At 41.5% G+C, this 26333-nt stretch overlaps 1 protein-coding gene across 5 annotated transcripts; it reads right to left on the bottom strand.

Annotated features, from left to right (window-relative positions):
- Positions 1–4790: 4790 nt before the first annotated feature.
- SMARCE1 (SWI/SNF related, matrix associated, actin dependent regulator of chromatin, subfamily e, member 1) lies at positions 4791–26333 on the bottom strand. Of its 5 annotated transcripts, none has more exons than XM_049780239.1 (11): positions 26248–26333; positions 23695–23746; positions 23482–23525; positions 20474–20578; positions 16802–16882; positions 15610–15741; positions 15145–15316; positions 12460–12632; positions 11147–11248; positions 10008–10215; positions 4791–6026 (listed from the first exon to the last, which is right to left on the bottom strand). In XM_049780239.1, the coding sequence occupies exons 2-11, from the start codon at positions 23699–23701 to the stop codon at positions 5818–5820; spliced, it is 1233 nt and encodes a 410-aa protein (XP_049636196.1). In that variant the 5' UTR covers positions 23702–23746; positions 26248–26333; the 3' UTR covers positions 4791–5817. The 5 variants fall into 5 exon arrangements, with proteins under 5 accessions (XP_049636196.1, XP_049636188.1, XP_049636204.1 ...); XM_049780231.1 differs by lacking the exon at positions 26248–26333 and adding an exon at positions 25851–25913; XM_049780247.1 differs by lacking the exons at positions 20474–20578; positions 26248–26333 and adding an exon at positions 25851–25912.

Genomic DNA, 26333 nt, shown 5'->3' on the forward strand with positions numbered 1-26333 from the left:
TTGATGTGTGCCATTCACACTTGTGTCAGATGTCTTGATTGATTTGGATTTCCCTAATGAAAAGTGATGATGAGTGTTTTTTCATGTCTGTTGGCCACCTGTGGGGTCTTCCTCCGAGAGGTGTCTGTTCATTTCCTCTCCCCTTTTTTGTTAATACTTTGTATATCCTGGATACCAACCCTTTGTCTGATGTGTTGAGTGTAAATATTTTCTCCCACTCAGCTGTCTTATAGTTTCAGCCCATGTTTCCTCTGCCGTTCAGAAACATTTTAGTTTGATGAAGTTCCATTTGTTCACTTTTGATTCTGTAGCATTTGTCAGTGGCATTATAATATTAAAGACTCCTTTGAAGTCTAGGTCTTGGCTTTTTCCTTAATGTACTTTATAGATAAAAATGAGCTATCTTGAGAGAGGATGTACTCCCCAGGACTTGATGTGCTTACTTAGAAATTTTGGCTTGAGGGTCAGACCCAGAGTTGTTTAGACTTTGTGCTCAGGGAATCATATATGGGGCCAGGAATTGAACTGGGGTCAGCTGTAATACAAGGCAAGTATCTCAACCCTATTCTATTTCTTTAGCCTTTAGTGTTTCCTGTAGCTGTGCAATGGCACCCCAGGAAAGACGGGGACTTAAAGTAAAAGTTCTTTTTCTCTCTCTCCAAGAGCTGTACATGGGTAGAGGAGGAAGCTTTCAGTCTTGAACGACAAAGATGAACCTTCTTGACCCTCCGAAAGGGGAACCTTACTGTAGGTATTGCCTTAATTCTATGCAATAAGTAATGAATTCTTTTGGGGGGGGATTTCCCTTCTTTATGCATACTATTTTTCACTCCTGATTATATGCAAAAATATTTTAAAATAATTTTTCAGTGCTAAATGAGAAAATATGTGAACATAAGTTAGTTAGTTTAATTATTTTTTTATCACATATATTTTTGGGGTGTGGGTGAGAGGGGTTGGGTCACTCCAGTGGTGCTTGAGTGCTGTTCCTGGTTCTATGCTCCCTGGTGGTGCTTGGAAGAACATATGTAGTATAGGGATTTGAAACAAGGTCTAGGTTTGATCCCTGGGCACCAAGCCGGTTGTAACCCCTAAGCATTGCCAAATGTGACCTCCAAAACAAGGCAAGTTCATACTTTAAACTTTCAAGTTAAACGAGCAGGTTTATAGTTGTGCAAAATTATTACATCATAATAGGTAAAAGCGCTATTTTTGCAAATAGAAGAAATTTGTAGATTCTGTAAAAATCTACACAGGCAATTAATTACACAATCAGATAATTATTAATGTATTTTAGACATTTTCTACTAAATTCATGTATTTTTTTACCACACAGATCAAGGAAACTACAGTAAGTCCAATTATAATTCAGCATCATTTCTTCTCAAAAGACTGAGTTCCATTTAACTTGATACTGCACCGTGGATTTTTATTTTTTTTATTTTTTTCATCTGTAGACATTCTGCCCTCTCACGTGCAAATCATTATGCGGTCAAATGTCTTTGTTCCAGTAAAGTCTGCCCAGCGTGAGAAACAAGGTAAAACTCATGATCTCGCTGAAACCAGGTGGTGAAACCATGTGTTGGAAGTGTTTGGAGGTGTGGAGGGGAACTATTTCTGAAATGAGGATTTAGCAAAGTTTAATCCTGGCTTCATGGCCTGTTCAGAGAAGAAAAGAAACCCAAGCTTTAGTTGAATTGCAGGTAATAAGGGCTTCATGCTGTTAGACAACAGTCTAAAATGCTACCTAAGTACCATATTTTTCATACCATAAGACACACTTTACCCCCCCAAAGATGGGGGAAAATGCCCTTGCATCTTATGGAGCTGAAGTCTGAGTATTTTTTTTTTTTTTTTAGTTTTGGGGACACACCTGATGATGCTCAGGGGTTACTTCTGGCTATGTGCTCAGAAATCGCTCCTGGCTTGAGGGTCCATATAGGATGCCTTGCTGCTTGTGCCACAGCTCCAGCCCCAAGACTGAATATTTAAAAATATTTTAAAAAATTTTCTGTTAAAAAAAAAGTTAGGTAAATATGTTTAAGCAGCTGTGGAACGGCGTATTGTAAAAATACTTTGGCCTCGCAGGCTGGTTGTTCCCAGTGTTGCACCATTTGCTTTAGAATATTTCTTTTTCTTGTTTAAAAACTATGTGCATCTTATAGAGTGAAAAATACATTTTCTAGATGTGAAGGATTAGAACTAAAAGTTTGGAGGGAACCAGTCAACTTTCAGTTTGTTTGTTTTTTGGCCATATCTGGCAAAGCTTCAGATGAGCTCAGGTAAAAAACAAACAAACAAACAAACAAAAAAAAGATGCGCTCTGGTAAAGAATTACTCCTTGAAGACTTGGGGGACCATCTGGGATGTCAGAGGTTGAATGAACCCAGGTTGGCCTCGTGTGAGGCCCGTACTATCGCTCCAGCCCCTAGAGTCCATTTTTAAATCCAGTGAACCAATATTCAATATTACCTTTACTGTACAACCTCCATAATGTCATGTTAAAATGAGATTGTTCTCAGTTCAATTTCTCCTGGCACCTCTGCTTTCCAGAATTGCCATGTGAAGAACCATTTAAAGAAAGGCCTCAAACTAATTGATAAAAGGGGAAAGACTTAAACATTAAAACTCTTGTAAGAAAATTTGGGGCAATGGTAGGGGTTTCCCCTGGATGGAAAAAAACTAATAAAAATGTGAGCCCACACACTTCGTATTATATTAAAAATATATGCACTCAAACCCATAGCTATTTGGGGCAATAAGGGAACAGAGATAGAAAGGGCTAATTCCATCTACTTAGATTTGAAGTAGAGTATTTAATTGATTTTCCCAATGCCCATGGGGATTTGAAAAACAAAACAAAACAACAGACTGAATTAGATACCATTCTCAAAGAACCGAAGAAATATCTCAAACATCAGTGGTAAAATATCTCAAACATCAGTGGTTTACATAGATCCCATTCTAAAAAGACTTTAATTCCACCCCACCCCACCTGCTGTTGAAAGCTGTCAAATACTTAATTTAGCTGACTTGAATTCATCTTCAGCCAATTGCCCTAGCATTGAACGGGCAGGCTTGGTCTAGATCTGAGTTATCCCAGGGCCATCTCTCAAGCATGGCAAAGGCATTGCTTTCGTCATCTTAAACTTCAAAACCGCAGTGAACACCCTAACATCTTGTTCAGGCACTTAGCATTATCTCCACCCAATTTTAGTTTTTGGAAGCAGTGCTTATGGGGTCCCAGGGTCATTCCCAGGAACTCAGCCATACAGACTGTGGTTCAGTACTAGGTTGTGGAGGCAGTGCTGTTCAGGTTCTGGTGATGCGGTGGGCTGATCATGTGTTGCTGGGATCCAGGCAAAGTCCTGTGCCTGCAAGGCTGGTGCCCTAACCCTGGGTCCTGAGACTATCTGATTCATTGGGGATGAGATGAGTAAAACTACTTAACTTTTCAATGCCCGACACCCAGAAAGACCAATCTAATGGAATGATTCTATTTCACAAACAGATTTTGATTTAGAAAAATATTATCAAAGGTTATTTCCACCCAACACCAAGCTTCCTCTTTGTACCTTCAGGATTTGCTAATGTAGCATTATATTAACTATCAGCAGTGGACTCCTTAGAACAGGGGTCTCAAACTCGCAGCCCGCGGGCCGTTTGCGGCCCTCCGTACATTTTGTGGCCCGTGGCCAGCCTTCAAATATCGCAGTATTCGCGATGATTCGCTTATTGAATAATTGCAATAAAAATCACATTAGTAAGAAAAAAATCGCATTAAACATTTGCATACCCCGAGCAGTTCCGTTCGGGGTATGCAAATGTTTTTTTTGTTTTTGTTTTTGTTTTTTTGGCCACACCCGGTGACGCTTAGGGGTTACTCCTGGCTATGCGCTCAGAAGTCGCTCCTAGCTTGGGGGACCATATGGGACACTGGGGGATCGAACCGCGGTCCGTCCTAGGCTAGCGCAGGCAAGGCAGGCACCTTACCTCTAGCGCCACCGCCCGGCCCCGGTATGCAAATGTTTAATGCGATTTTTTTTCTTACTAATGTGATTTTTTTTTCTTTTTTTTTTTATTAATTTTAATTATGACAACAAAGATGCAAAGAAAGAGGACATGGTAAAGTTACAGTGGAAGCCCAATCACCCATAAGCAGAATTCTCGGTAGTCCCAACGATGATATCCCAGCCTTGATCTTTCAACCAAAGAAAATTAAGAAAAACAAAACTGAACCCATGTACAATACAATTAATTTGTCCCTCAAATTCCCAGTTGTATTACATACTATTTCTTAGCAGCACACAATATAATCCAAAGAGATTAGACTTATGTATCTCCTTAAACATTGTAATGTGATTTTTTATTGCGAATATTCGGTAAGCCAAATCCCTTATGCGGCCCTGCCTCACCCCGACTTTGCCTCCTGTGGCCCCCAGGTAAACTGAGTTTGAGACCCCTGCCTTAGAAGTTCAAATTTGCCTATACAGGGAAACTATCTCCATGTAAGTGCAATAACACTTAAAACTTCTTTAGTGAGATAATTTTCTTTTTCAAAAGAATTGAAAGGTGACAGATTTATTCATGTGGCTCATATTTAGACATACATATAGCAACTTTAAGTCAAAGACCAATTTTTAAAACAGAGTAGGGTGAGACAGGACTCTCTGAATACACACCAATCTATCCAGACCACCCTGAGTGTCCGCTCTGAGCTTTTAATTATGTTAATAATGTTATATACTGATTTTGCATACGTATATTTAACACATAAAAAACACCGAGACTTATTTTATCCATTTATTTTTTATTACATTTGGACTTTTAAGAAACATATACCATCAGATATTCCACTATTTAGTAAAAATCTACCCTAGTTTTGGGAAGCGTAAGTGTCACAAACTACCTTGCCTCTAGTCTTCAAGACTTTTTACTAAGAGTTTATCAAAAAGGTAGGTTCTGATCTACAAAGATCCGAACCTTGAGGTTTTGAATGTTTTAATTATTGTAAAATAATTTCAAGCATGTGAACTTATTTCCCCACTGTCAGGAAGAGGCTAATCATTTTGAACTATCTAGTCCATTGCAAGAATAGTCAATTTCCTTCAGCTTTGTGATCAGTCTTTGGAAAACTTGGTAAAAATAAACACAGCATTTTTTTCTGTATAATAAGGACGAATTGAAGAACAGCCAATATTAACTACAAAAAGCCTAGTCACGTTCGCTTTAATGACTACTTCAAACCTAGTAATGAATTATGGAAAAAAAAAACTTCTTGGATCAATAGAATCCAAATGTGGTTGCAGGTATACTAAACTTTTGAACAAAGCTGGTATCTGATATTGATTAAACATAAGGAAGAGTAAGTAACCAAATACATACTCACATATGAAGACATTTTTCAAGAAGCTACTCTTTGTGGAAGGGACTTGTAGGAAGCCCTTGACAGGGACAAGGAAAGTTTAAAGCTATGGCCTGGGTCAGCACCCGAGTGAGCTGTAGGAAGGCAACTGTTAAGAGTAGATTCTGTAGTCTACTACTTCTTGAAAAGAGGTGGGCGATCTCTCAGTTAAGTCAGATTCTCAGGCTTTCAGCAGCTGAGGGCCAGAAACAAGATCCAAAGAAAAGAACCATCTTCACAAGTGCTGAAGGAAAAGGCGATGATGCTGAATAGTCCAAAAGCCTTTGGTGGTGTGATCTCGACCAAAAAAAATATCAATTCACAAATCACATAACACCATTAAAACTCAAAAAAACTTTTCTTTTCCCCCCTCATTTAAAAAAGCATTTAGAACACATAAAACAAGGCAACATTTATTCCTTTTTCTCGTCCTCTGGAATGGGATCTGCGGGCGGCTCCTCCACGGTCGCGCTGTTGCTCTCGGACCCTGTGTTGCTGTCGCTGGTCCCTTCCTCCGCCATACTGTCCACCCCCTCCTGCCCACTCTCCTTGTCCTCAGGAGTCGAGGTGCCCTCCTCGCCATTCTGCTGGCTCTCTGTGGTCTCCTCTAGGTGGGTCTCCTCTGTAAGCACAGTGGTCATGGTTAGTTCCCAGATTGTGTAGTGCCCCCCGACTTTCCCTGAGCGTTTAGTAAGGCCACTCTCTGTGCACTAGGCCAGTGGTCGGCAACCTTTTTTTTTTTTCAACTGAGCCAAATCTCGCCAAAACCACGATTGAAATTTATTTTGAGAGCCACACTGGGCGCGCACTGACAGAGGCTAGGAGCAGAGTCCTGACTCCTGGAATGGTCGTCCGGCACAGAGAAGAGCCACATTAAAAGTGTAAAGAGTCACATGTGGCTCGTGAGCCGCAGGTTGCCAACCACTGCACTAGGTGCTTTGAAGTATGTTTGAAACCATCTGGGGGTTGAGATCTACTTGTTAGTGGAAAAGGAAAAAAAAATTTGATGAGATCTCATGTATAAATCAAACATTTCTTCGGAAATTTGGGTGTGCTCTAAGTATAAAACATATATCAAGGGGCCGGAGAGATAGCATGGAGGTGGGGTGTTTGACTTGCATGCAGAAGGACAGTGGTTTAAATCCCGGGATTCTATATGGTCCCGAGCCTGCCAGGAGCGAATTCTGATTGTAGAGCCAGGAATAGCCCTGAGCGCTGCTGGGTGTGACCCAAAACCCAAAACAAACAAACAAAAAAACCCAAACAAACAAAAAAAAGAAAAAGAAAAAGTAAAGCAAGAAATCAAGAATTTTTGGCGGGGCCGGAGAGATAGCATGGAGGGTAAGGCATTTGCCTTTCATGCAGAAGGTCATTGGTTCGAATCCCGGCGTCCCATATGGTCCCCCAAGTCAGCCAGGAGCGATTTCTGAGCATGAAGCCAGGAGTAACCCCTGAGTGCTGCCGGGTGTGACCCAAAAACAAAAACAAAAAAAAAAAAAAAAAAAAAAAAAGAATTTTTGGGGAGGAGTTGGTGGGGGGGAGCATCCCCAATAGTGTTTAGGGCTTACTCCTGGCTCTGCACTCAGGGTTCATTCCTACTGGGTTTGGGTTATCCACATGGGGTGCCAGGGATCAAACTTGGATTTGCAACATGCAATAGAAGTGCTACAGCCTCTGTAGCATCGCTCTAGTTCCCTCAAGAATATTTGTTAAAAAATTAAAAATGCTGATTACAGTTAGACACAACAGTTGAGGATTTACTGGGGTTGATCACTATATGACTGGCACGAGTTTCGCTTGCTTAGCCTTACTTTGCAAAATGCCATCACGAGGATGGAGAGCTGGAACAGGAATTGAGGCACAGGCCATACTTGTATGTGGATGACTCTAGCGCAGTCCCCAGGCACCAGTGAGTGTTCGCAGCGCCACATACTTGGGTCCTCGAGGTCCCCTTGAGCACTACCCCTAACCCACAATGTCACTAATAGAAAATTTATAATTCTAGTGATTTATTGTGATTATAATTGGACAATGTGGTGTTGCAGTGCTCTGGGTTTAGTGAGAAAGAGGGTCTGGAGATGATATAAAGTTGATTTCTAAGATACGTGGTGAGAAGCCAAGTTATTTATTCTTTTTTTATAAAATTCAGAGCATGAAGGTTTCTGTGCCAATTTTCTTGAATAATTTTCTTTACCCCCCATCTTCAGGGTAAAAGAAAAGAAATCTGGGTAAAGATCTATATACGCGATCTATTCGTAGATGACAAAACAGAGGCAAAGTACTAACTGTTCTGTCTAGTTGCAAAATGAACAGAGGGACCAAGCTTTAACTTTTAAACAATTGGTCTAACCACAAAGAGGTACTCTCACCCAGAATTCGTTAAGCACAAAAACATGTTCACACAAAACAGAAAAAGGCTCAAATAAGAAAACTTAAAATCTCACTCTCTGAAATGTGGATCTGCTAAATTAAAATTCTATAGAAAAACCTTGTAAAAATATCTATATGCCCTTCAATGTTTTCCAAATGTGAATCTGACTTTTTTTGTGGGGAATTACGAAGGCTGAGGATTTGGGCCACAGCTGGCAGTGCACTGGTCTTCCAAATAGCTCTGTTCTCAGGGATCATTCCTGGTGGTGCTTGGGTGTGTAGGGCAAAAAGCCTGGGTCAGCCATGAGCAAGGCAAGCGCCTTAACCCACTGTACTATCTCTATATAGGGCCCTCCTGCAATTATTCTGTCTTAGAATAGCCCTGGGAAGAGGCAGAATTGAGGAACACTATCAGGAAAATAAAATCAGAATTTCAAGTGTTGATCTCTTTCTTTAATACTTCACTGCTACTTTTTTGTTCCCAGAAATGCTTTAGTCAGAAAAACTGGTACATCTGGAAGTAAGACTTGTTCAGGAACAGGGTTCAGGTATCAGTTTATGGCTGGGCTGTATCTAATGGGACCAGTCAACCTGCTGAAGTTTCCAGACACAAGTATCAATGAGGAGACAAAAGGGTGCAGCTGAGTTCCAAAGACACTATTTATAAAAACCAGAGAGCAGGGAGGATTTGGCCAGCTCATTTTACTTTTGCCCAACACTGTTCTAGGGCATTAGAAACTACTGATCTTACAGCAATGGCCACATCTTGTTTAAAAATATTTTAGCATTTCAAGTCAAAACACGGAACGTTAATACCATGTTGAAACTTGTGTGGTTTCTTTCTTTTTTTTTTTTTGTGCCACACCCTGAAGTGTGAAGAGGGATGGATGGAGGGCACTGCTAGGTGTCCTGGGGGTAGGGGGAGGAGACACCAAACCTGGGCCTCTTACAGGCAAAGCATGCCCATTAGGTCTCTGAGCGACCTGCCCATTACTCAAATGGTTATTTTGTGGGGGAGGGAAATTGGGCCACACCTGGTGGCACTCAGGGGTTACTCCTGGCTTTGCACTCAGAAATCAATCCTGGCAGGCTCAGCGGACCATATGGGATGCGGGGGATCGAACCTAGGTCCGTCCTGGGTTGGTCATGTGCAATGCAAACACCTTACTGCTATGCTACCGCTCTGGCCCCTCAAATGTTCTTATGTATATTTTCTTATTTAATCCTTTGCAACTCTCTCAGAGGCAGGAACTAGACTATCTGGGGATGAGGAACCTGCTATTAATGACTCCCAGCAGACAGCTGGCACATAGTGAAAGCAACGGTACATATAGACTTGTCTGATTCCATGGCAGGACTCTTTAACCAGCAACCACACCATCCCTCTTTATACTCTCAAGCCAGAAAATGTTAAGACTCAAGTCCGGACAAATAACCAAGACCTCATATTGAGACCACAAACACTAGAACCCTGCTGTTATGCACCGACAGCAATTCATTATAGAGTCAATTCATTATAAAGATTAATATTTGAGGAGAGGCCAGAGTGAAAGCACAGCGGGTAGGGTGTCTGCCTTGCTCATAGCCAATAGGGTCCATCCCTGGCATCCCATATGGCCCCTGAGCACCACCAGGAATAATTTCTCAGTGCAGAGCCAGTAGTGAACACACCCTGAACATTGCCGGGTGTGGCCCAAAAACCTAAGAAAAAAAACCACACACAATTGAAAAGAAAAAGTCAAAGAGACTGTCCAGGGGGTAAGGTCCTTTGCATGCTGCTGACCCTATAGCCAGTGCCCTGAGCACAACCAGGAGTGACCCCTGAGCCCAGAGCCAGAAGTAGTCTCTCAGCATCACCAACAATAGTCTAACGTTCCTTCTACCCCCTAATATATTTTTGAGAATGGACTGAATAGGTCATATAGAGAATAACTCAAGAGGTAAGTTTAATAGTGTTCTTCAAAAAGAGGCATTTAGCAGGCTGGAATGATAAAGCAGTGAAGAGGGCTCTTGTCTTGCACATGCCCAAACCGGGTTTGATCCCCAGCACCCCAGATGGCTCCTCTTAGCCCCGTGAAGGGTGAGCTCTGAGCTCAGAGTGAGACCTGAGCACCACTGAGTATGGCCCCCCAGCAAAACAACTGAAAAAGCATTCAGAAAGAAAAACCAAAGCTATAGATCAAAGTTATAGACAGCTCCTGCCCACTGACTTGTGGAAGAACTACCAGGTTACCTGTCTCCATTGGAATGTTCTCGTCTTCTTTCTTTTCCTCAGTCTTCGCTCCCTGCTCCTCTTCAGGAACGATGCTGCTCTGGCTGCGCTCGGCTTGCTCGGCCGCCTCTTTTTCCCTTTCTTCCTGCCTTTTCCGGGCCTGTTCCTCTGCCTGAGCAATTTCAGCTGCTATTTTTTCCATATCCACTTCCACTTTCAAACCACACAACTGAGAGAGAAAACACACACAACCTCTCTTGGTAATGGCTGAACTGGAGAAATCACTTCAAAGGTTGGTTTTCTTGGTTATCACCTATGTACATATAAGAGGGGGGCATGGAGGGTTGTTTTTTTTTCTTTAAATGAAGCCCCTGAAATTTATGTGTTTTCAGACAAGGAGAGTAGCAAACAAGCAACACTGAATCACTAGTAAGGCAATTTTTCTCCTCAATTATTTCCGAGTCATATCTAGCAGGGCTTAGGGCTTAATTCTAGTTTAGTATTATTCCTGGAGATCCTCAGGGGACCATATTGAATGCTGGGGATAGAATCTGGGTTTGCCCCAAGCAAAGCAGGTGCCCTATCTGCTGTACTCTCTCCCTGGCTTCAAGTGAGGTAATTCTTAAAAGTGCTGGATTAAAAATAAACAACTTTAATTTCTTTTTTTTAGGTCATACCAGGCGGTGCTCAGGGGTTACTCCTGGCTTTGCACTCAGAAATCGCTCCTGGCAGGCTCAGGGGATGCCGGGATAAGGACCATTGTCTGCCCTGAATTGGCCTACAGCTGTGCTATCTCTCTGGCCCCCAAAATAAACAACTTTTATTTCATATTTCAGGCACCAAATGTAAGCAATATAATGGCTTAATACACAGTACAAATCATAAACATCAAATAAAGATATCTGATAAGAACAATAAACTGCAAATAACTTATGACCACATGGATCTTTAAATGAAAACATCAATATTCTAGTTTCTACACAATGAGCAGGATTTCCAAACTTGTTGCAATTTTGACAGAAAATAGGGATTACTTTTATTAATCATATCTTATAAGCTATAGAGAAATTAATGGTTTCAAATGGACATTCAATGAAAACAATAATTAATGTGAAAACAAGGTAACCAATAAAAGTATAATGAACACAATTATGAAGTACCCGCTTCAGTTCATTGTTGAATGAATCTGTGCTTTCCAGAAATTTCCTCTTTTTTTCCTGGTGTCGTTCCTCTATCTGAAGAAGTTCAGCTTCTAGTTTTCGCTGTAAGACATATGACCAGGTTTTATAATTATAGGAAAAAAAATCCCCGGCCCCACTGAGTTGTGCTCAGGGCTTATTCCTATCTCTGTGCTCAAGAAACACAACTGGCGGGGGCTTAGAGGACCATATGGGGCATTGGGTCAACTTGGGGTCAGCTGTATGCAAGGCAAGAGCCCTACCCATTGTAATATCTTTCTGGCCCTACAGAAAGATTTATTTATTTATTTTATCTAAAGCAAAGGTCAAACAGAAAACAGAGCTCACTTATTTGGGGGGAGTCCACACTGGAGGTGTTCAAGGGCCACCTTTGACTAGACGCTCATGGTATCATGTGATTCTAGGACTAAAACCTGGGTTTCCTGTATCCAGCCATCTGAGATCTCTTCCTGAATCTATCTCATTTTTTTTTTTTTTGGAGGGGCCACACCCAGTGGTGCTCAGGGGTTACTCCTGGCTATCTGCTCAGACATAGCTCCTGGCAGGCATGGGGGACCATATGGGATGCCAGGATTCGAACCGACCACCTTAGGTCCTGGATCGGCTGCTTGCAAGGCAAACACTACTGTGCTATCTCTCCGGCCCCTTATCTCACTTTTGATGTCTACATTATCTCAGTGTGATCAGTGTTTCAGATTTCAAAATAAATGATCAATGCATCTAAGATTTTAAACATATAAAGAGTTGCAGAAAAAATATGAGAAATTAATACTGAAGAATGTGGTTTTAGGCCTGGCCAATTTTTTTTTAATCTTGTTCTGGGGCCACACTTGATGATGCTCAGAGCTTACTCCTGCCTCTGCATTCAGGAATCACTCCTGGAGTTGGAGGGATGGGGGATGGGGATGAAGATCATATGGGATGTAGGGGATCAAACCTGGATCAGTCACATGCAAGGCAAGTGCCCTACCCCGCTGTACTATTGCTCTGGCCCCAAGCCTGGCCAATTATTTTTCAGAACAAAAGGTTTAGCAAAGTAGTGAAGTCTAATAGATGCTTCAATACTGTCCATCACAAGACTCCATACTGCAGTTTTCATGCCAAACACATTAAATTCCTACAAATGGCCCACTCCTAGGCGCTTCTGCCCACAAATTGGGAATAGGAGGGATGGGACAGAAAAATATTTAGTAGACAAGGATGGACTCTGTAGAGGGCCAGTTTAGGGAGTATTTTCAGCAGAGGCTCACAGTCCTAGACACTCTGGGACTTACCTGATGGACCATTAAGGACTGTACTTGTCGCTTGAGGACCTGCATTCTAGCTGTGGTCACAACGGACCGGACATCTGGCACCACACTCTCGCTCAGGATCTCACTGATGAGGCGGTGGTTCCTCTGGAAACGGGCGGTGGCTGTATGCTTCATTGAAAAGCCATCGTCGTAATCTGAAAGAAGAAGGTGTTCCGGAAATGAAGACCCCCAAGATCTACAGACAGGTAACATTTAGTGGCCAAGTAATACTGGCCTAGCAAGCGGACAAGAAGCATCCTGGGGACATTGTGACAGTCAGCCAGTAACGTTGCAGAGGCCAGGAAAAGTTCACTGGCTACGGTGTTAGATTTTGTGACAAGATCTCTAAGAAAGGACATGTGTCAGAGAAGGATTTGGCTGTAACACAATCATGGTAAAATCAAGTGTCTTTTGACCTCCAAGTTGAGTGAAATGAAAATTCTGTCCACTTTCTTTTTTTTTTTTGGTTTTTGGGCCACACCCGGCGGTGCTCAGGGGTTATTCCTGGCTATCTGCTCAGAAATAGCTCCTGGCAGGCACAGCGGACCATATGGGACCCCAGGATTCGAACAAACCACCTTTGGTCCTGGATTGGCTGCTTGCAAGGCAAACGCCGCTGTGCTATCTCTCTGGGCCCAATTCTGCCCACTTTCACTCAATAGTAATATAAGGTCTTTTCAATGATAACTTCTGAACGGAGTGGTATACCCTTATCATGTGGCACTTTACTGTTAAAAGAATCCAAGTGTCTGCTGCAGAGAAAACAGCATCTCAAGCAATTTTCATTTTTCCAGACTAGTTCACGTACCAAGTCATTTATCCAAGGTTAAGGGGTTGGGGAGAGAACTTAAAAGGGTACAGTGCTTGGTTCTTAGGAGTCCCAGATTTGATCAAGCTCCTTCCAGAGAGATGTAAGCACCTTTGAGGTGGGCCCCAAACAAAAAAATTAATGAGATAGTTTTATCTTTTTTGGGGGAGATGAAGTGAAGGAGGGTTGTTTTTTTGAGCCATACTAGCAGTACTCAAGGCTTCTTCCTGGCTCTGCACTCAGGGATCAGTTCTGGCAGTTCTCTGGGTACCAAATGGAGTGCCAGATATCAATCTGGGGTTGGCCCCAGGCAAGGAAAGTGCCTCACTTCTATGGTTGATGCATAGCTTATTTATTATTATTTATAGCTGATATATAGCTTATTTATTGCTTTTTTGGGTCACACTGGTGATGCTCAGGGAACATATGGGATGCTGGACACTGAACCTGGTCAGCTGTGTGCAAGACAAAAAACTTACGCACAGTGCTATCGCTCTAGCGCTGTACTATTATTTTTATCTAGACTCAGTTGAGAAAAAGAGCTTCCATTTACATCATAAAACATTTTAAAGACCAGCCAGTTCTACTCCTAAACATTTTAGTGTCCAAATTTTAAGAAACCGCTGCAAAGGCCTATACATCACAGGAAAGCAACCCCCTTATTATCTGGTACTTAAGAAGTTCCTGAAACTCATTATCATTAAAGATCAGAGTCACAAACTTGTGAAATCACTGCTTCCTTCTGAGTAATTTCTTTAGAATATAACTTTTGAAATTAAAATTGCTGGGATAAGAGAATAAAAAAAAAACACAAAAAAATCTATAAAAAGAACTCTATGATCTTTTTACCCCTCAGGGAACCTTATTCATGACACTATATTTCCTACCTCAAATACCAACTGCTCTGCCAGTTTAACACAACCCAAGATTTGTCTTCATAATAAAAGATGAAGTTTTTTTTGTTGTTGTTGTGGTTTTTGGGTCACACCCGGCAGTGCTCAGGGGTTACTCCTGGCTCCATGCTCAGAAATTGCTCCTGGCAGGCACGGGGGACCATATGGGACGCCGGGATTCGAACCCATGACCTTCTGCATGAAAGGCAAACGCCTTACCTCCGTGCTATCTTTCCGGCCCAAAGATGAAGTTTAAAGTGGAATCACTTGTCCCTTTCTCTTTTTAATCTCCCCCTTAGTTCAAAGTGAACGTCTCTTAATGGCCACATTCTCTTAAATTTACAGTTGGGCTTGACCCATTCAAGCCTCAACATCATCTTCTTTGTAGTTTTAATCTTTTTCTGGAAAACTGGCTTAGTCTGACTACTCTGCTTCTAGCATAACGCTGCTTTTGCTGAACAAACAGAGACTCCTTGCGTTTCTTGTACTGTGACTTTGTGGGGCTGAAGTTTCCCACATTCCTTATAAAAAGCTCACTGTGGAACTGGAAACCTGTGTGTGTGTGTGTGTGTGTGTGTGTGTGTGTGTGTGTGTGCATGCGCGCGCACAAAAATATGGTCTATTTCTACTACCTACGTCCCAAGTTATGACTGACTTTTTTGTTCTATGAGCTTTACCCATGATGCTGGGGTGGCTACTCCTGCTCTGTGTTCAGGAACCGTGTTGGGGAACAAACCTGGGTCACCTGCACGTGAAGCAAAACTCAGTCCTTTGAGGGAGTCTCCCAGGCTTCAGGGGAAAAAGTCACAAATCTAACTCCAAATGGGGCAAATCATTAAAATGACACTTAAATGACACCTTTTCAGCTATGACAGGAAATAAAAAAGAAGAAGGGATTTCTCACATTCCACTTGTCAGAGAAAAGACAGTGGGGAACTGCCGCGGGCACCCTCCCTCCATAATTACCATCTGGATCCTCTGCCGGCTGAATGCTCATGTAGGGCTCTCCTTTCTCCATGCGAGACTGCCTCTGTCGACTTTCTTCCTCTAAAGCAGCTTCTGCGCGACTTTTTGCATTTATGTAAGCAAGATATGCGGGGGAATTATGATAGGCCTTCATAGATTCATTGTACTCTATCTGAAATTCAAATTTTCTTTTTTCAGTTTTTATAATCAACATTTTTTTTTGCAGGTTATAATGAATACCATCACACCCTCATTTGAATATCAAAAGGGAGGTACATTAACCTCCTTTTTATAGACAAGGAGCCTGACTCCTAGGGAAATGAAAGGTTCTGCCAGAGGCCGACAAAGCCTCAGCACAGCCTCTGCACCCCAAGGCAGCTCTTAAAGTGCTTCGACAACGAGAAATAATAAGCAAATGCTCACGCCCTCCTTGTTGAAGCCATCCCACCACAGCCCCCATTCTACCTTTTCTGCTTCGTATTCATTTAAATATTCTTGTTTTTCTTCATCAGTAAGATCTCGCCACATGCCACCAATAATCTTGCCAATCTCCCACAACTTTAGGTCAGGGTTGGACGCCTTTACTTGGTCCCAGACCTAAAAGCAGGAAAAGGGTGACATGTCAGGAGATGCCTAGTCTGCAGACCCTTAAAGATATTTCATGTGCAACTTTAAAATATAAACGAAAGCAGAGGGTCTAGCATCGGACTCTGAGGGTCTTCTCAGAAGCCTGCTGCAGCTGCTACCAATTGCCATGTACACGAACAGGACTGGCTTTGGCTGTTATCTCACACACCTCATTCAGTAACAGCAGACACTTTGGAAGTCGAGTTATTAACATGGTTTTATATTTCTCTAAAATTCACTAGCATGGGGGCCAGAGAGTGTGCACAATGGGCTGAACACGAGCTCTGTGTGCTGGAGGCCCCAGTTCGATCCCTGGCATTGCACAGCCCCCAAGTCTTGCAGCGTGTGCTCCTAAACCAACACCACCCTCCACCCACCAAGGCTCACTAGCATTCAGAAAGTGTTTAAGTTGCATTAATACTACTACTACTACTACTACTAATACTAATAAGTCCATCTGTAAAAAAAAATTTGACGAAGTTTTAATTCCTAAACAGTGCTGAGATAGATAATTAATTGCTGTTATCTTGAACACAAGAAATAAGGTAGCTTATTAGGTAAGGGAAAAAGCAGGAAAGCATAAAATAAAAAAACAAAATACTCTAAGTTTATTGTTTAGTATGATTAGCACTATCTTCCAAGCCCCTTTCTCCCTCCAAACTAAGTCTCTATTATTTAATGAAAACAAGATAGGAATGTCACCAGTAGTCTATTCTTGCTTTTTTCACTTGGTTATTTTGCTTAGGTTAGCATTCTGAAAACAAAACAAAACAGAAACAACAACTATACTGTTTCTGTCTTCAGTCTTTTAAGTTCATTCCTTCCTGTTGTCCTTATTGAATTTGAGTTACATCATTCTAAAATCAAAACCAAACTTTCAAAAAAATAAAAAAGAAAAGAAAAGAAAAAAGGCCATTCTTTATTCCCTTCTTCAACAGAACAGAGAATATGGGCTAAGCCCATCTGCAAGTGAACAGAAAAGGAAGCAGCACAGACAGCGGTCCTCACTGCGAGTGGCCCCAGCACGTACCTTTCTGCTGTACCTCATGTAGGGCATCAGTGGCTTATCTGGTGGCTTTGGGGGTTTTGGAATCGTAATACCAGAGGATGCCTACAAAAGAGTGAAGACATTCATTAGTCAACTTCAAGGAGCTCGCTATCCCACTGAAAAGAGAGTCCCTGAAAAACTTCTAATGCGTCTTTCTTCTACTCGTCCATGGATACAAGATTCTTATTATTTTTCTCCACTGAAAATAGCTATCACTGTAAATTCAGAAATGCCCAGAGCAAAAGAAAATGACCTTAAGCACATATTAAAAAATTATTTACTTATTGTCATTGCTTTGAAAGCCTAGCTGAAAGAAAATATTAGATAATAATCCATACATATAACTATACAGGGTTACACATCAAATAAACGCCCAAGCTGTGGGCTATTTGCCATGACTCTTTTGCTTGCTTAATTTACATATACAGTCAACACTTGATTATCTGAGTGGATTCGGAGTTCTTTCCAAACTCTGTCTATAGGGGGCTGAGTTATCTACTAGACCTATCAGAAAAACACTTACTCATAAACCAACTAACCAAAAACGACTTCAAAAAACTAAACCAAACCAAGCCTCTCCCGCAAACCCAAACCCCAAAAGCACCTTGTTTCCGGTATCATGACCAGAGTTTATTTATTTTCTTTTTAAGGTTCTATGTCCATATCTAGTGGTTTTCTCTAAAGGAGATCTGTAATGGAAACTTTACCCTTTTTCTTCTTGGTGGTACAAACAACAATAAAAAACTTAACCAGGAACAACAACAATAACAACAGAGCAGACACAGGGTACAATAAAGTTATTTTGAGGACTCCATTCCATTAAAGAGTCTTGGCTTTTTGAGGCAAGACAAGGAAAGGAAGAAAATCAGAGGAAAACCTGGAGAAATGAAAACCTCCTATGTGAAGAAAAAGTGGCCTAGAGAAGACTGGGAAAGAAAAAATGAGATGGGTTCTTACTGAGGGCTAAAAACAAAAACAAAAACAAAAACAAACAAAAAACCTGCCTGAACTGAACAAACTTTAACCAAAAGTGCTTGTGAACAAAATTACAAACCATTGGACATGTGAAACCTGCCAGCCCCTTTACTTTCCATGTTACTATCAGGAAACCTCATTACCTCAACATTCATCCTTTTCAATTTTGCTTCCAATTGGCAAGGAGTTGGAGGTCACTGTAACTGTTTGTACCCCCCCAACTGACTTTGACTACTCAAGGATTTGCTCGTGTCCTCCCACTAGAAGTTGTGGCTTTGGCAGGATCTTATTTAAGGACATATATGTAATTTCCATTAAAGCTAAGAAATAACTGCTTTAGGATTTTAGGACCAGAGTGGTTAGGGGAGCAGCTGCACACAGACACATACATACATACAGACAGACAGACAGACACACACACTCACACACACACGTGTTTTAATCGGAAAACAAGCTTTCAACCATTTTTTCTGGTCTGTACTTCTAAGAAGAAAGTCAACCCCCATCTATATGAAGTGACTGTAGTGAGTACCTTATGCTATTATAAACACTCTAAAAGGTCTCAACATGCTATACAAAGTGGTTACTGTCTAAACACAACTCAAGAACACAGAAGTATCCAGAGAAACCCAGTGCTCTGTAGAATCTTAAAGGAGTTTCCTTCAGAAGGAGTCACAAAGTCATTTCTCTGCATAACTGACTTAGAAATGCACTGCAGACAAAAATACCAAACAGCAACAGAAACACACACACACACAAACAAAATAATGACCACCACAAACAAAACCCCCCAAAGGAACATAATTTGATTGATTTAAAAATGCTTTTATAATGGTCAAAATCAGACCTATTGAGTCCTACCATCAATTTACTTGTGGCACATTTTCAAAAAGATGGTGTAGCAATTCAGGCATCATTAGTTTTCTTAGTGTAACATTCAATGCCACTAAGGGATGCAGGAGCTGGTTTGAGGTAGGATAAAGGCCCTTCTCACTTCCATGCTCTCAGGTTTCATATGAACAGTTGTCTTAATCACAGCTTCTTGTGACAGTAGGAGGACCACGGAAAAAAACAAGCACAGCACCAACTGCTCTGATCAGCCCCCTTCTAAATGCTGACTCCTTAATATTCTAAATGCTAATTCCTAAGTGCTCACTCCTAATATTGTGTTCCAATTCCCCCAAGAAAGGAATGTGGGGCTAGGGGCAACAGGGACCTAACCTAACTGGCCTAGATTCCAAGATAGAAAGGTTCTTTCCTTTTCCAAGGATACTAATCTCCAAAGAGTGAGTCTCGCTTTATGAACACTCTCCATTGATATATCCAAGCTAGGAATAAAACGCTCAGACTAAGGGAAATAACCCACCATTCTGACATGATGATAGTTAACACCATCTCTACTCCATCACCAAAGATAATCAAGAGCTGACTGTATTGTGCTGTTAAAAATCATCTTGTTTACTGCCAATGGATCATTTTCTGCATTAACATAAATAACCCAACACCAAATTTTACTTTTGGTTTAAATGACAATGTTCTCAATCACTTGATTACCTGGTCACTTAATTCCATTTTTTTGGATGAAACAATACACTTAGACTGGGGAAAACATGTACATACATAAAAACTGTATGCACAGTGAAATGCACATATAGATACACTTAAGAATTTTCTTTAGATACATGAAATATGAATGGCACATAAAAACCGATATGCTTATGAAGTAGACTATGTAGAAACAATAAAAATTTAGGTAAACAAAACCTATCCAGCTAAGCAACATGCTTACCACGCTAGAGATATATTCAGGAAGTTATACATTTCTTTTCTCCTAGCTCAACTGTAGGGCAAGAAAGCCTTTCTGAGCCACAGTTACAGATTTTAAAATACAGCAAATAAAAACCAGGTATAAAAAGTTTACAGCCAATCTGGTTTATATATATATTCTTGTCAATACCAAATTTCAATGTATGAAGGTTATTTGGCTTTTGGATTTATTTTTGGTATCACTTTTGTTGTTCTTAGGACACAAAAATGTCCTTGGTATTTAAAACGAAAGGTGGAAGTCATCTAATTTGAAATCCCAGGCTGAGATGTGAATGAAGCAGCCACATATAAAAAAAAAACAAAACCACATCCCTTTAAATACAGGATTATGAATGTACATTTAGTTGTCCATATTTACTTTGGTACTTCCATTAACTTTATTTTAACTTTCACTTTACAATTCTTTGAGGTGATATAAAAAGATGTTTCCTTTTTCTTAATGGGATAGATATTAGGTCAATCATTAAATCCAAAAGACAAATTCAAAACCAAGTTCTTGAGCCTAATGTCAGTCAATTACCACCAATGAAAGATACTCATCTCACAGATGGCACTTTCATGAGAAATTCTAGGACTGTCTAGTCATAATATAAACATTCAACGCATAAGGTTTTATCTCTACCAACCGCCTAACAGAATGGATCCTTCTTTTCTTCAATTAAAATATCCAGATCTCACTGTATATTTTTTCAGTGTAAGACCATACAGTGAGTGTTTAAAACAGTTGAAAAGCTAGGTTAAAAAAAACTGCTTTCCAATGGCTGTGCTGATGATTCCAAAGGACCTAACTCTGGAGGCATTTCTGGTCAATTCCAGTAGTTTGCCGGATGCTGTAATAGTTGATTCTCCTACCGTGACCCGGCTGTTGGTGCCCGGGTTCCCTCCCAGCCTGTAGTTGTTGTAGGCGAGATGACTGTATGGATTGTATCCCACAAACCCTGGTGTGCTGGGCATTTGCTGATGGAAACAAATGAGACAAAAACACGAATGAGAAATGAGCTCAAACGAGGAAAACACAGAAATGAAAAATGATCTGCATATGGCATGCAAAAGCAACCTGAATTTAAACAAGCAATGATGTGTTGTAATTGTTCTTTTGCTTTCATTGGGAAACCAATCTGTCAAGTGTTTTTTCTTTTTCTTTCTCTTGGCGAGGACTAGTGGTGTTCGTATGTGGGAATATGGTGCTTGTTTTGGGGGAGAAGCAATAATACGCTGAAGTGTCTCCAAATTTCAGGATGACTTTTTGGTCAATAGTATAAACTAATTGGGAATAGATGTCTGAGATAGAAAAGCCTGACGTGATCAACTACAAATCTGAAAACACTACATGCAAAACAAAAACATGACTTATTTGACAGTTATGTGGATGTCATCAATGTAGTCACCAACTAAAAACAAGAAATGGATCTGTTTTTAAAAGACAGTTGTAACTCATTTCATATAATGGGAGAAACAAGAAAAGACTCAAATCCAGGAGCTGGCAGTTATCAATAGAAAAGAACATATGTGGGATTCAATGGATGTCACATAAATGATTTCAAAACAAAGACTTGGAAAAATGCATGGATTTCATCCTGGGGTCCTGTCTGTTTTAACCCAGTCACTCTCTCTTTCATAGGGTTTCTCTTCCAGCTCTTCTTTGTTCCATCTTCTATAGGTCAACCATGAATAAGTTCTGCATTTAGTTTTACTGTGAACTACTTTTCTAGTCCACAGAGACTTGAGTTTTCTTGTTTCGTCTAGTTTCCTGTTAACTCTAGCCCTTTCAAGACAAGTGCTCACTGGAGCAACAGAATTCTGGAGTTCTGTGACTTATGTGTTGATGTGCTCACAAGTGGGCTCTTACATAGCAGTGATCTTGTGGGTCATAGAGACATCCAATGTTTATGATAATCAAGGTCAAATGCGTCTTTAAAAGAATGTAGCAGAGGACACCAAGGTAGGGTCATTTACCTAATGAAACTCAAATCAAAACAAGTGACAGTAATTTCATTTTAACATGCAATTAACAATGTCAGTCCTGAATTGTATAATGTAGCATACACTCGACACATCTCAACTAAGTGGCAGCTGTGTTACAAAAAAAAATGCATTCACACAATTTTCGATAACATGCTGCTGCACGTGTCAAAAAGGCATTCCGACAGGTAATACATTTGATACTCTTCAGAAGAAAATGACCGTTCCATTTCTAGCTTACGTAAGTTATTGAAGACGCAAAATTAAGCGTAATTAAGTAGACAAAACATAGATGAGCTTATCAAGGACAAAAAGTTGTGTATATTACTTGGAGTGGTACATTCGGTGGTGATGGTGGTGAGTGGTGGAGGTGGCAGAGGTTATGGTGGTGGCAGAAATAATGGGGGAAAAAAGGGAAGAGAGTAATTCATTTAATCTCCATTCTGTTGGCTGTTCTAATTCCTAGTCTTCTGCATTTTACATGTTAAGGTGAGATTATAATGATACAGACATATGACTAAAGGAAAAAAATACCTTGAGATGCTGTGAGGGGAGACTTGGTTTGGAGCGAGTTTCATTTTCAAAAATCAAGTTTGTCTTCAGGATATATTTTACATATATACACACATGTGTAGTAATATATGTAACATATATATATACACACGCCAGAGTAGTTATTTATGCCAAAATGACACCTTCAAAAGGTGCATAAACAAGATGAATCACTGCTCAAAATTAGGAGGAATAGTGTCAGAAAGATAAGCAAGGGGACTAAAAAATAAATATGGAAACTGAAACAATAGTTATACCAGTTTCAAAAATAAAGTGCCAGGTTAGCTCTTAGCGGTCAGGAATCTCAACTGCTCACCTCCATCTGAACAGCCACTAGCCGAGTACCAAGAAGAGGATCATATTTATTTGATTAAAGAAAGAAAATCAACCAAACACAGGATTTTAAGGTCTACTGGGAGTAACGTGATAGGTCACAAGTTATGAAGGGTGAGCTGAGATCATGGGAGACAGAATCTACTTAAAAAAGTGTCTATGGAACAGCAAATTGTTGATAAGCCTATTTAAGACACCCGTTTGAGGGTTAGTAAGTCAGAAGTTTGCTACTGGAAAACAAAATTGTCCAAGAACCTAATTATCAAACTAGCCTGATATATAGGGGGAATAGAATATGAGAGGAAGAAGGCTAATAGCGATTAAGGAATTAATTTTATAGATTACTGTCAATGTTCACATTGTTTTTTAGCAAGGCCTGTACTGTTAGTTACTGCTGGATCATTTTTGTTGACTGGACAGTTATTTTGCATGCTGGCCAAGCTGGGTCAGAGCTTGCTAGATAGCCAATTAGTTTACAACACTTTAAAACCTACCAATTTCCAAGCCAATATTTATGGAGTGGAATAGCATTTGACAGCAGGATCTGACCCCCCCGATTTGAAAATTCTTGCTTGAACAGCTTGAAAAATAAAGATTTACAAATAACAGAGTTCTAGAAGATTTAATATGAAAATTATATCGAGGAGAAAAATGTAACCAGATGAAGGTTAGGTCTCAAAAAAATCATCAATGCAAGGACGAACATTCACTCAGTATCAGTTTTTAAGTCTCAAAAGAGAAGATTAATAAGCAAGTTTTAAAAGCATCAGTTGTTTCCTTTTTTTTTTTTTTTAAAGGAGAAGAAATTGGAATTTCAGAGTATGTTTCTTTAAATGTTGGGGTTGGTTCAAAGTAGGATGCAAAGTTATTTTATTTAGTAGGAAGTGCTGTCTTTTTAGCTGAGTTTTTCATTCTGTTGCTGTAATGATTGAGTGACTGTCACTGGAAGACATCTGGGTTTTTGTATCAAGGCCAGACTTGGCTATTACATTAACAAGAAAATTAAAACTTACTGTTGCAGGAGCTGGGGTGGGAGGTGGGGCATAAGATGGTCTTTCTGTTTGAAAGAAAATAAATAACTTCTTGTAAACAACTGAGATATAATACTATGCAACAAAACTACCAATGGTCCTGTTTTGAAGAAAAAAAATGAGAGTATTTTTGGAATTCCCACTTGCTAGGGCATTATTAATATAGATTGATAAATATAAAAAAATGGAACTTACTTGACATTTTGGAAGATTAAGTTCTCAGTTCCTTAAGAATGAATCTGAGACACTAAAATAAAAAAAGGGAAAAAAAAGAAAAAAGAATCAAAACTCAGCAAGCATAAGAATGTTTTCTTAAAGAATAGGGTAGGTTATTTGGTACTTCTGAACAAAATTACATTATCTTCTAATAATCAAGTCTGTGCATATTTTAATAGTTCTTGTAGGTGATCTGGCTGCTCAGAATGAAACGATGAGAATTAATTACAGGGGATATTAAGGCATAAGACGATTTAGGTACCTTTGAGTTTTTTCTTATAGCTAGCAACTAAGACACCTCTTTCTTAAATGAAAAACATTCTGCTGACGTCATGCAAACATTTAGTCGGACTGATTAACAATAATATGACCATAAAATTCAACGAATTATCAGGATCCACCCACTTAAGGCCAACCAGATTCTGACAGTCCCTCATCAGCAGATCTACCATGCTTTTTAGGGTCACAATTTCTAGGAAAATGGGGCAGCATTTTATTCCTGGGGGCCTCATAAAAAGTAACTTGAATGATAATGAAATTTAGATTCTCTGTGGTGGTCAAATGCTTTGTAATGGTTGGAAATAAATTTTCATAGTGCATGAAAAATTCTTATTCGCCAAAGCCCCATTTCAAAATCTCCTCAATGGTGCATTCTTGACAAACTACCTGGGTAGAAATAAATGCTTCTTCACTGGTATTCCTACCTAAATTACCCTGCCCTAAAGTAAATATAAACACAACCTGTTAATGCAGCGAGACTGTGAGAGATGTAGGTGAACTGGGACTATCTAATTCATCACTATAGTCCCAGCAATTTAGCTCCACTCTTAATCAATTTTATCTTAGTATTACAACATGACCAAACATACTTTGCGTTAAACACGAAGCAGCTTAATCCTACTTCAATATCCTAAGCACTATTCAATGCACCAAGAGATAAAAATGTGCTTTTAGAAGTGACAAAAAAAGACCTATGCCTAGTGGAGTACTTTCATCCAACACAAAATGAAACAGACATGATTTCAGAACTTCTATTTTGTCCTTTTTTGGGATGGAGGGAAACCCAGAGGTGCTGTGGGATCACTCTTGGCAGGGTTCAAGGGACTTTATGGGTCTGTAGATAGCCAGAGAAGCCTCACTGGCTTTCTACCTCCCCAGTCTACTATTTTGCACTTGAAAGGAACTCCCCAGAGCAGGAAGAGCCTGGTGGGAAAGAAAGTTTTTTTTTTTCCAGTGGCCCAATCCAGGTCTTTCCCTCTTTCTGGTACAAATTTCCCTTTAGGCCCACAAGCACAGGCAGAGCTGTCACCATCTGGAATACCTAGCAGGGGGGCAAGGAGGTATCCTGATAATAACATCCACGAAGTCCCTGGCCCCCACACTTTCTGATCACTCTTCTCTGCTAGAGGGGGCACTGGTCGAGCGGGCGGGCGGGCACCAGGTCCGCCTGGGCCTGGACTCAGCTTGGGTGCTAGTTGATGGACTGCTCAGGACACGATGGGACGGATTCCCCATCAATCCCCAAGTCTCCCTAAACAGCTCCAACACCCCGAATCACAGAGGGGTGGAGAGGAGACTTGGCAAGTTTTAAGCCACTTGTCTACAGCCACACTGTCAGGAAGTGCAGGAATAGGGCGGTGCATGTGTGTGTGTGTGGGTGCGGGTGTCTATGGGCCCAAGTTTGGACTGCACTGTGATCCCCCTTCCAGCTTGAAACCTGCAGCCATCACCTTAGGATTTTGAGGGTGGGGGGCTCGAGCACCCCAGATTGAGCAAGCCCCTGCGTTAGGCTTCCTTCCAAGCTCCTTTCCTTTCAATGGCCTGCTGAGGATGCACTTTTCCTGCAACTCCGCGAAAAGGGGGATGGATGAAGGAGGAGATATGGGCGATCCAACGTGGGGTGCTCGAGAAGAGGCCACAGGGGGTGAAGGGGTCGGACCCCGGCGGGAACTGGCAGCTCGGGCTGCACTAGGCCTCGAGCAGGAGGCGGAACCCCCCGCTCCCGGCCTCGCCCGATCCCACCCGGGCCAGCTCCCGGGGAATCGGGGCGCACAGCCAGGCCGAGCCGCCCGCACTCGCCGGGCTCGCAGCACCCCCGACCCGCTCGGGGACACGGGGGGCAAGAAAAGACTCACCCGCGGGCAGAAAAGGCGCCCGCTGCTCCGGCCCTCGCTTCCTTTGTCCCGCGCACGCTCCGCCCCTTCGCAGCGCGGCATTCGCGGCGGCACTTTCCACACACCCCGCGTTCGGACCCGCGCCGCGCTCGCCGCCCGCCACCCGCACCCGTCGGCGAGGGACGCCCCGCCAAAGCCCGCAGCGCTCGGAATGTTTTTTTTTTTTTTTTAATTTTCGGGGTTCAGGCTCTCCCTTGGATCTCGGCTGTTTCGCAGCCGCAGATTCGTCACGGCGGCGCGGGCGGGGCAGGACGGCGCGGGGGGACGCCGCGGCGTTCGGGCCCGGAGCTTTGGCCCTGCTGACCCTCCTCCCCTCGCCCCACAATCCACGGGCATCGTCCCCCGGTTTTCCTCTTACCTCTTCTTCTCTGAGCCCCTCGAGGCTGCAACACCTCTGCGTGTTGAATATCGGGGCCCGGAGGACGCGCTGGCCTGGATGGAGCC

This window comes from Suncus etruscus, chromosome 1, assembly GCF_024139225.1.
Source record: "Suncus etruscus isolate mSunEtr1 chromosome 1, mSunEtr1.pri.cur, whole genome shotgun sequence".
Lineage (NCBI taxonomy): Eukaryota > Metazoa > Chordata > Mammalia > Eulipotyphla > Soricidae > Suncus > Suncus etruscus.

Bases quoted from the DNA above. Each gene is read 5' to 3' on its own strand.
- SMARCE1 (XM_049780239.1), bottom strand. The intron at 20,579-23,481 runs GTAAGTTTTAAT...TGTTTCCATCAG, and splicing joins CCACCCCAGCTCCTGCAACA to CAAATGCCCAGCACACCAGG. The intron at 15,742-16,801 runs GTACGTGCTGGG...TCCTGCTTTTAG, and splicing joins ACATGAGGTACAGCAGAAAG to GTCTGGGACCAAGTAAAGGC.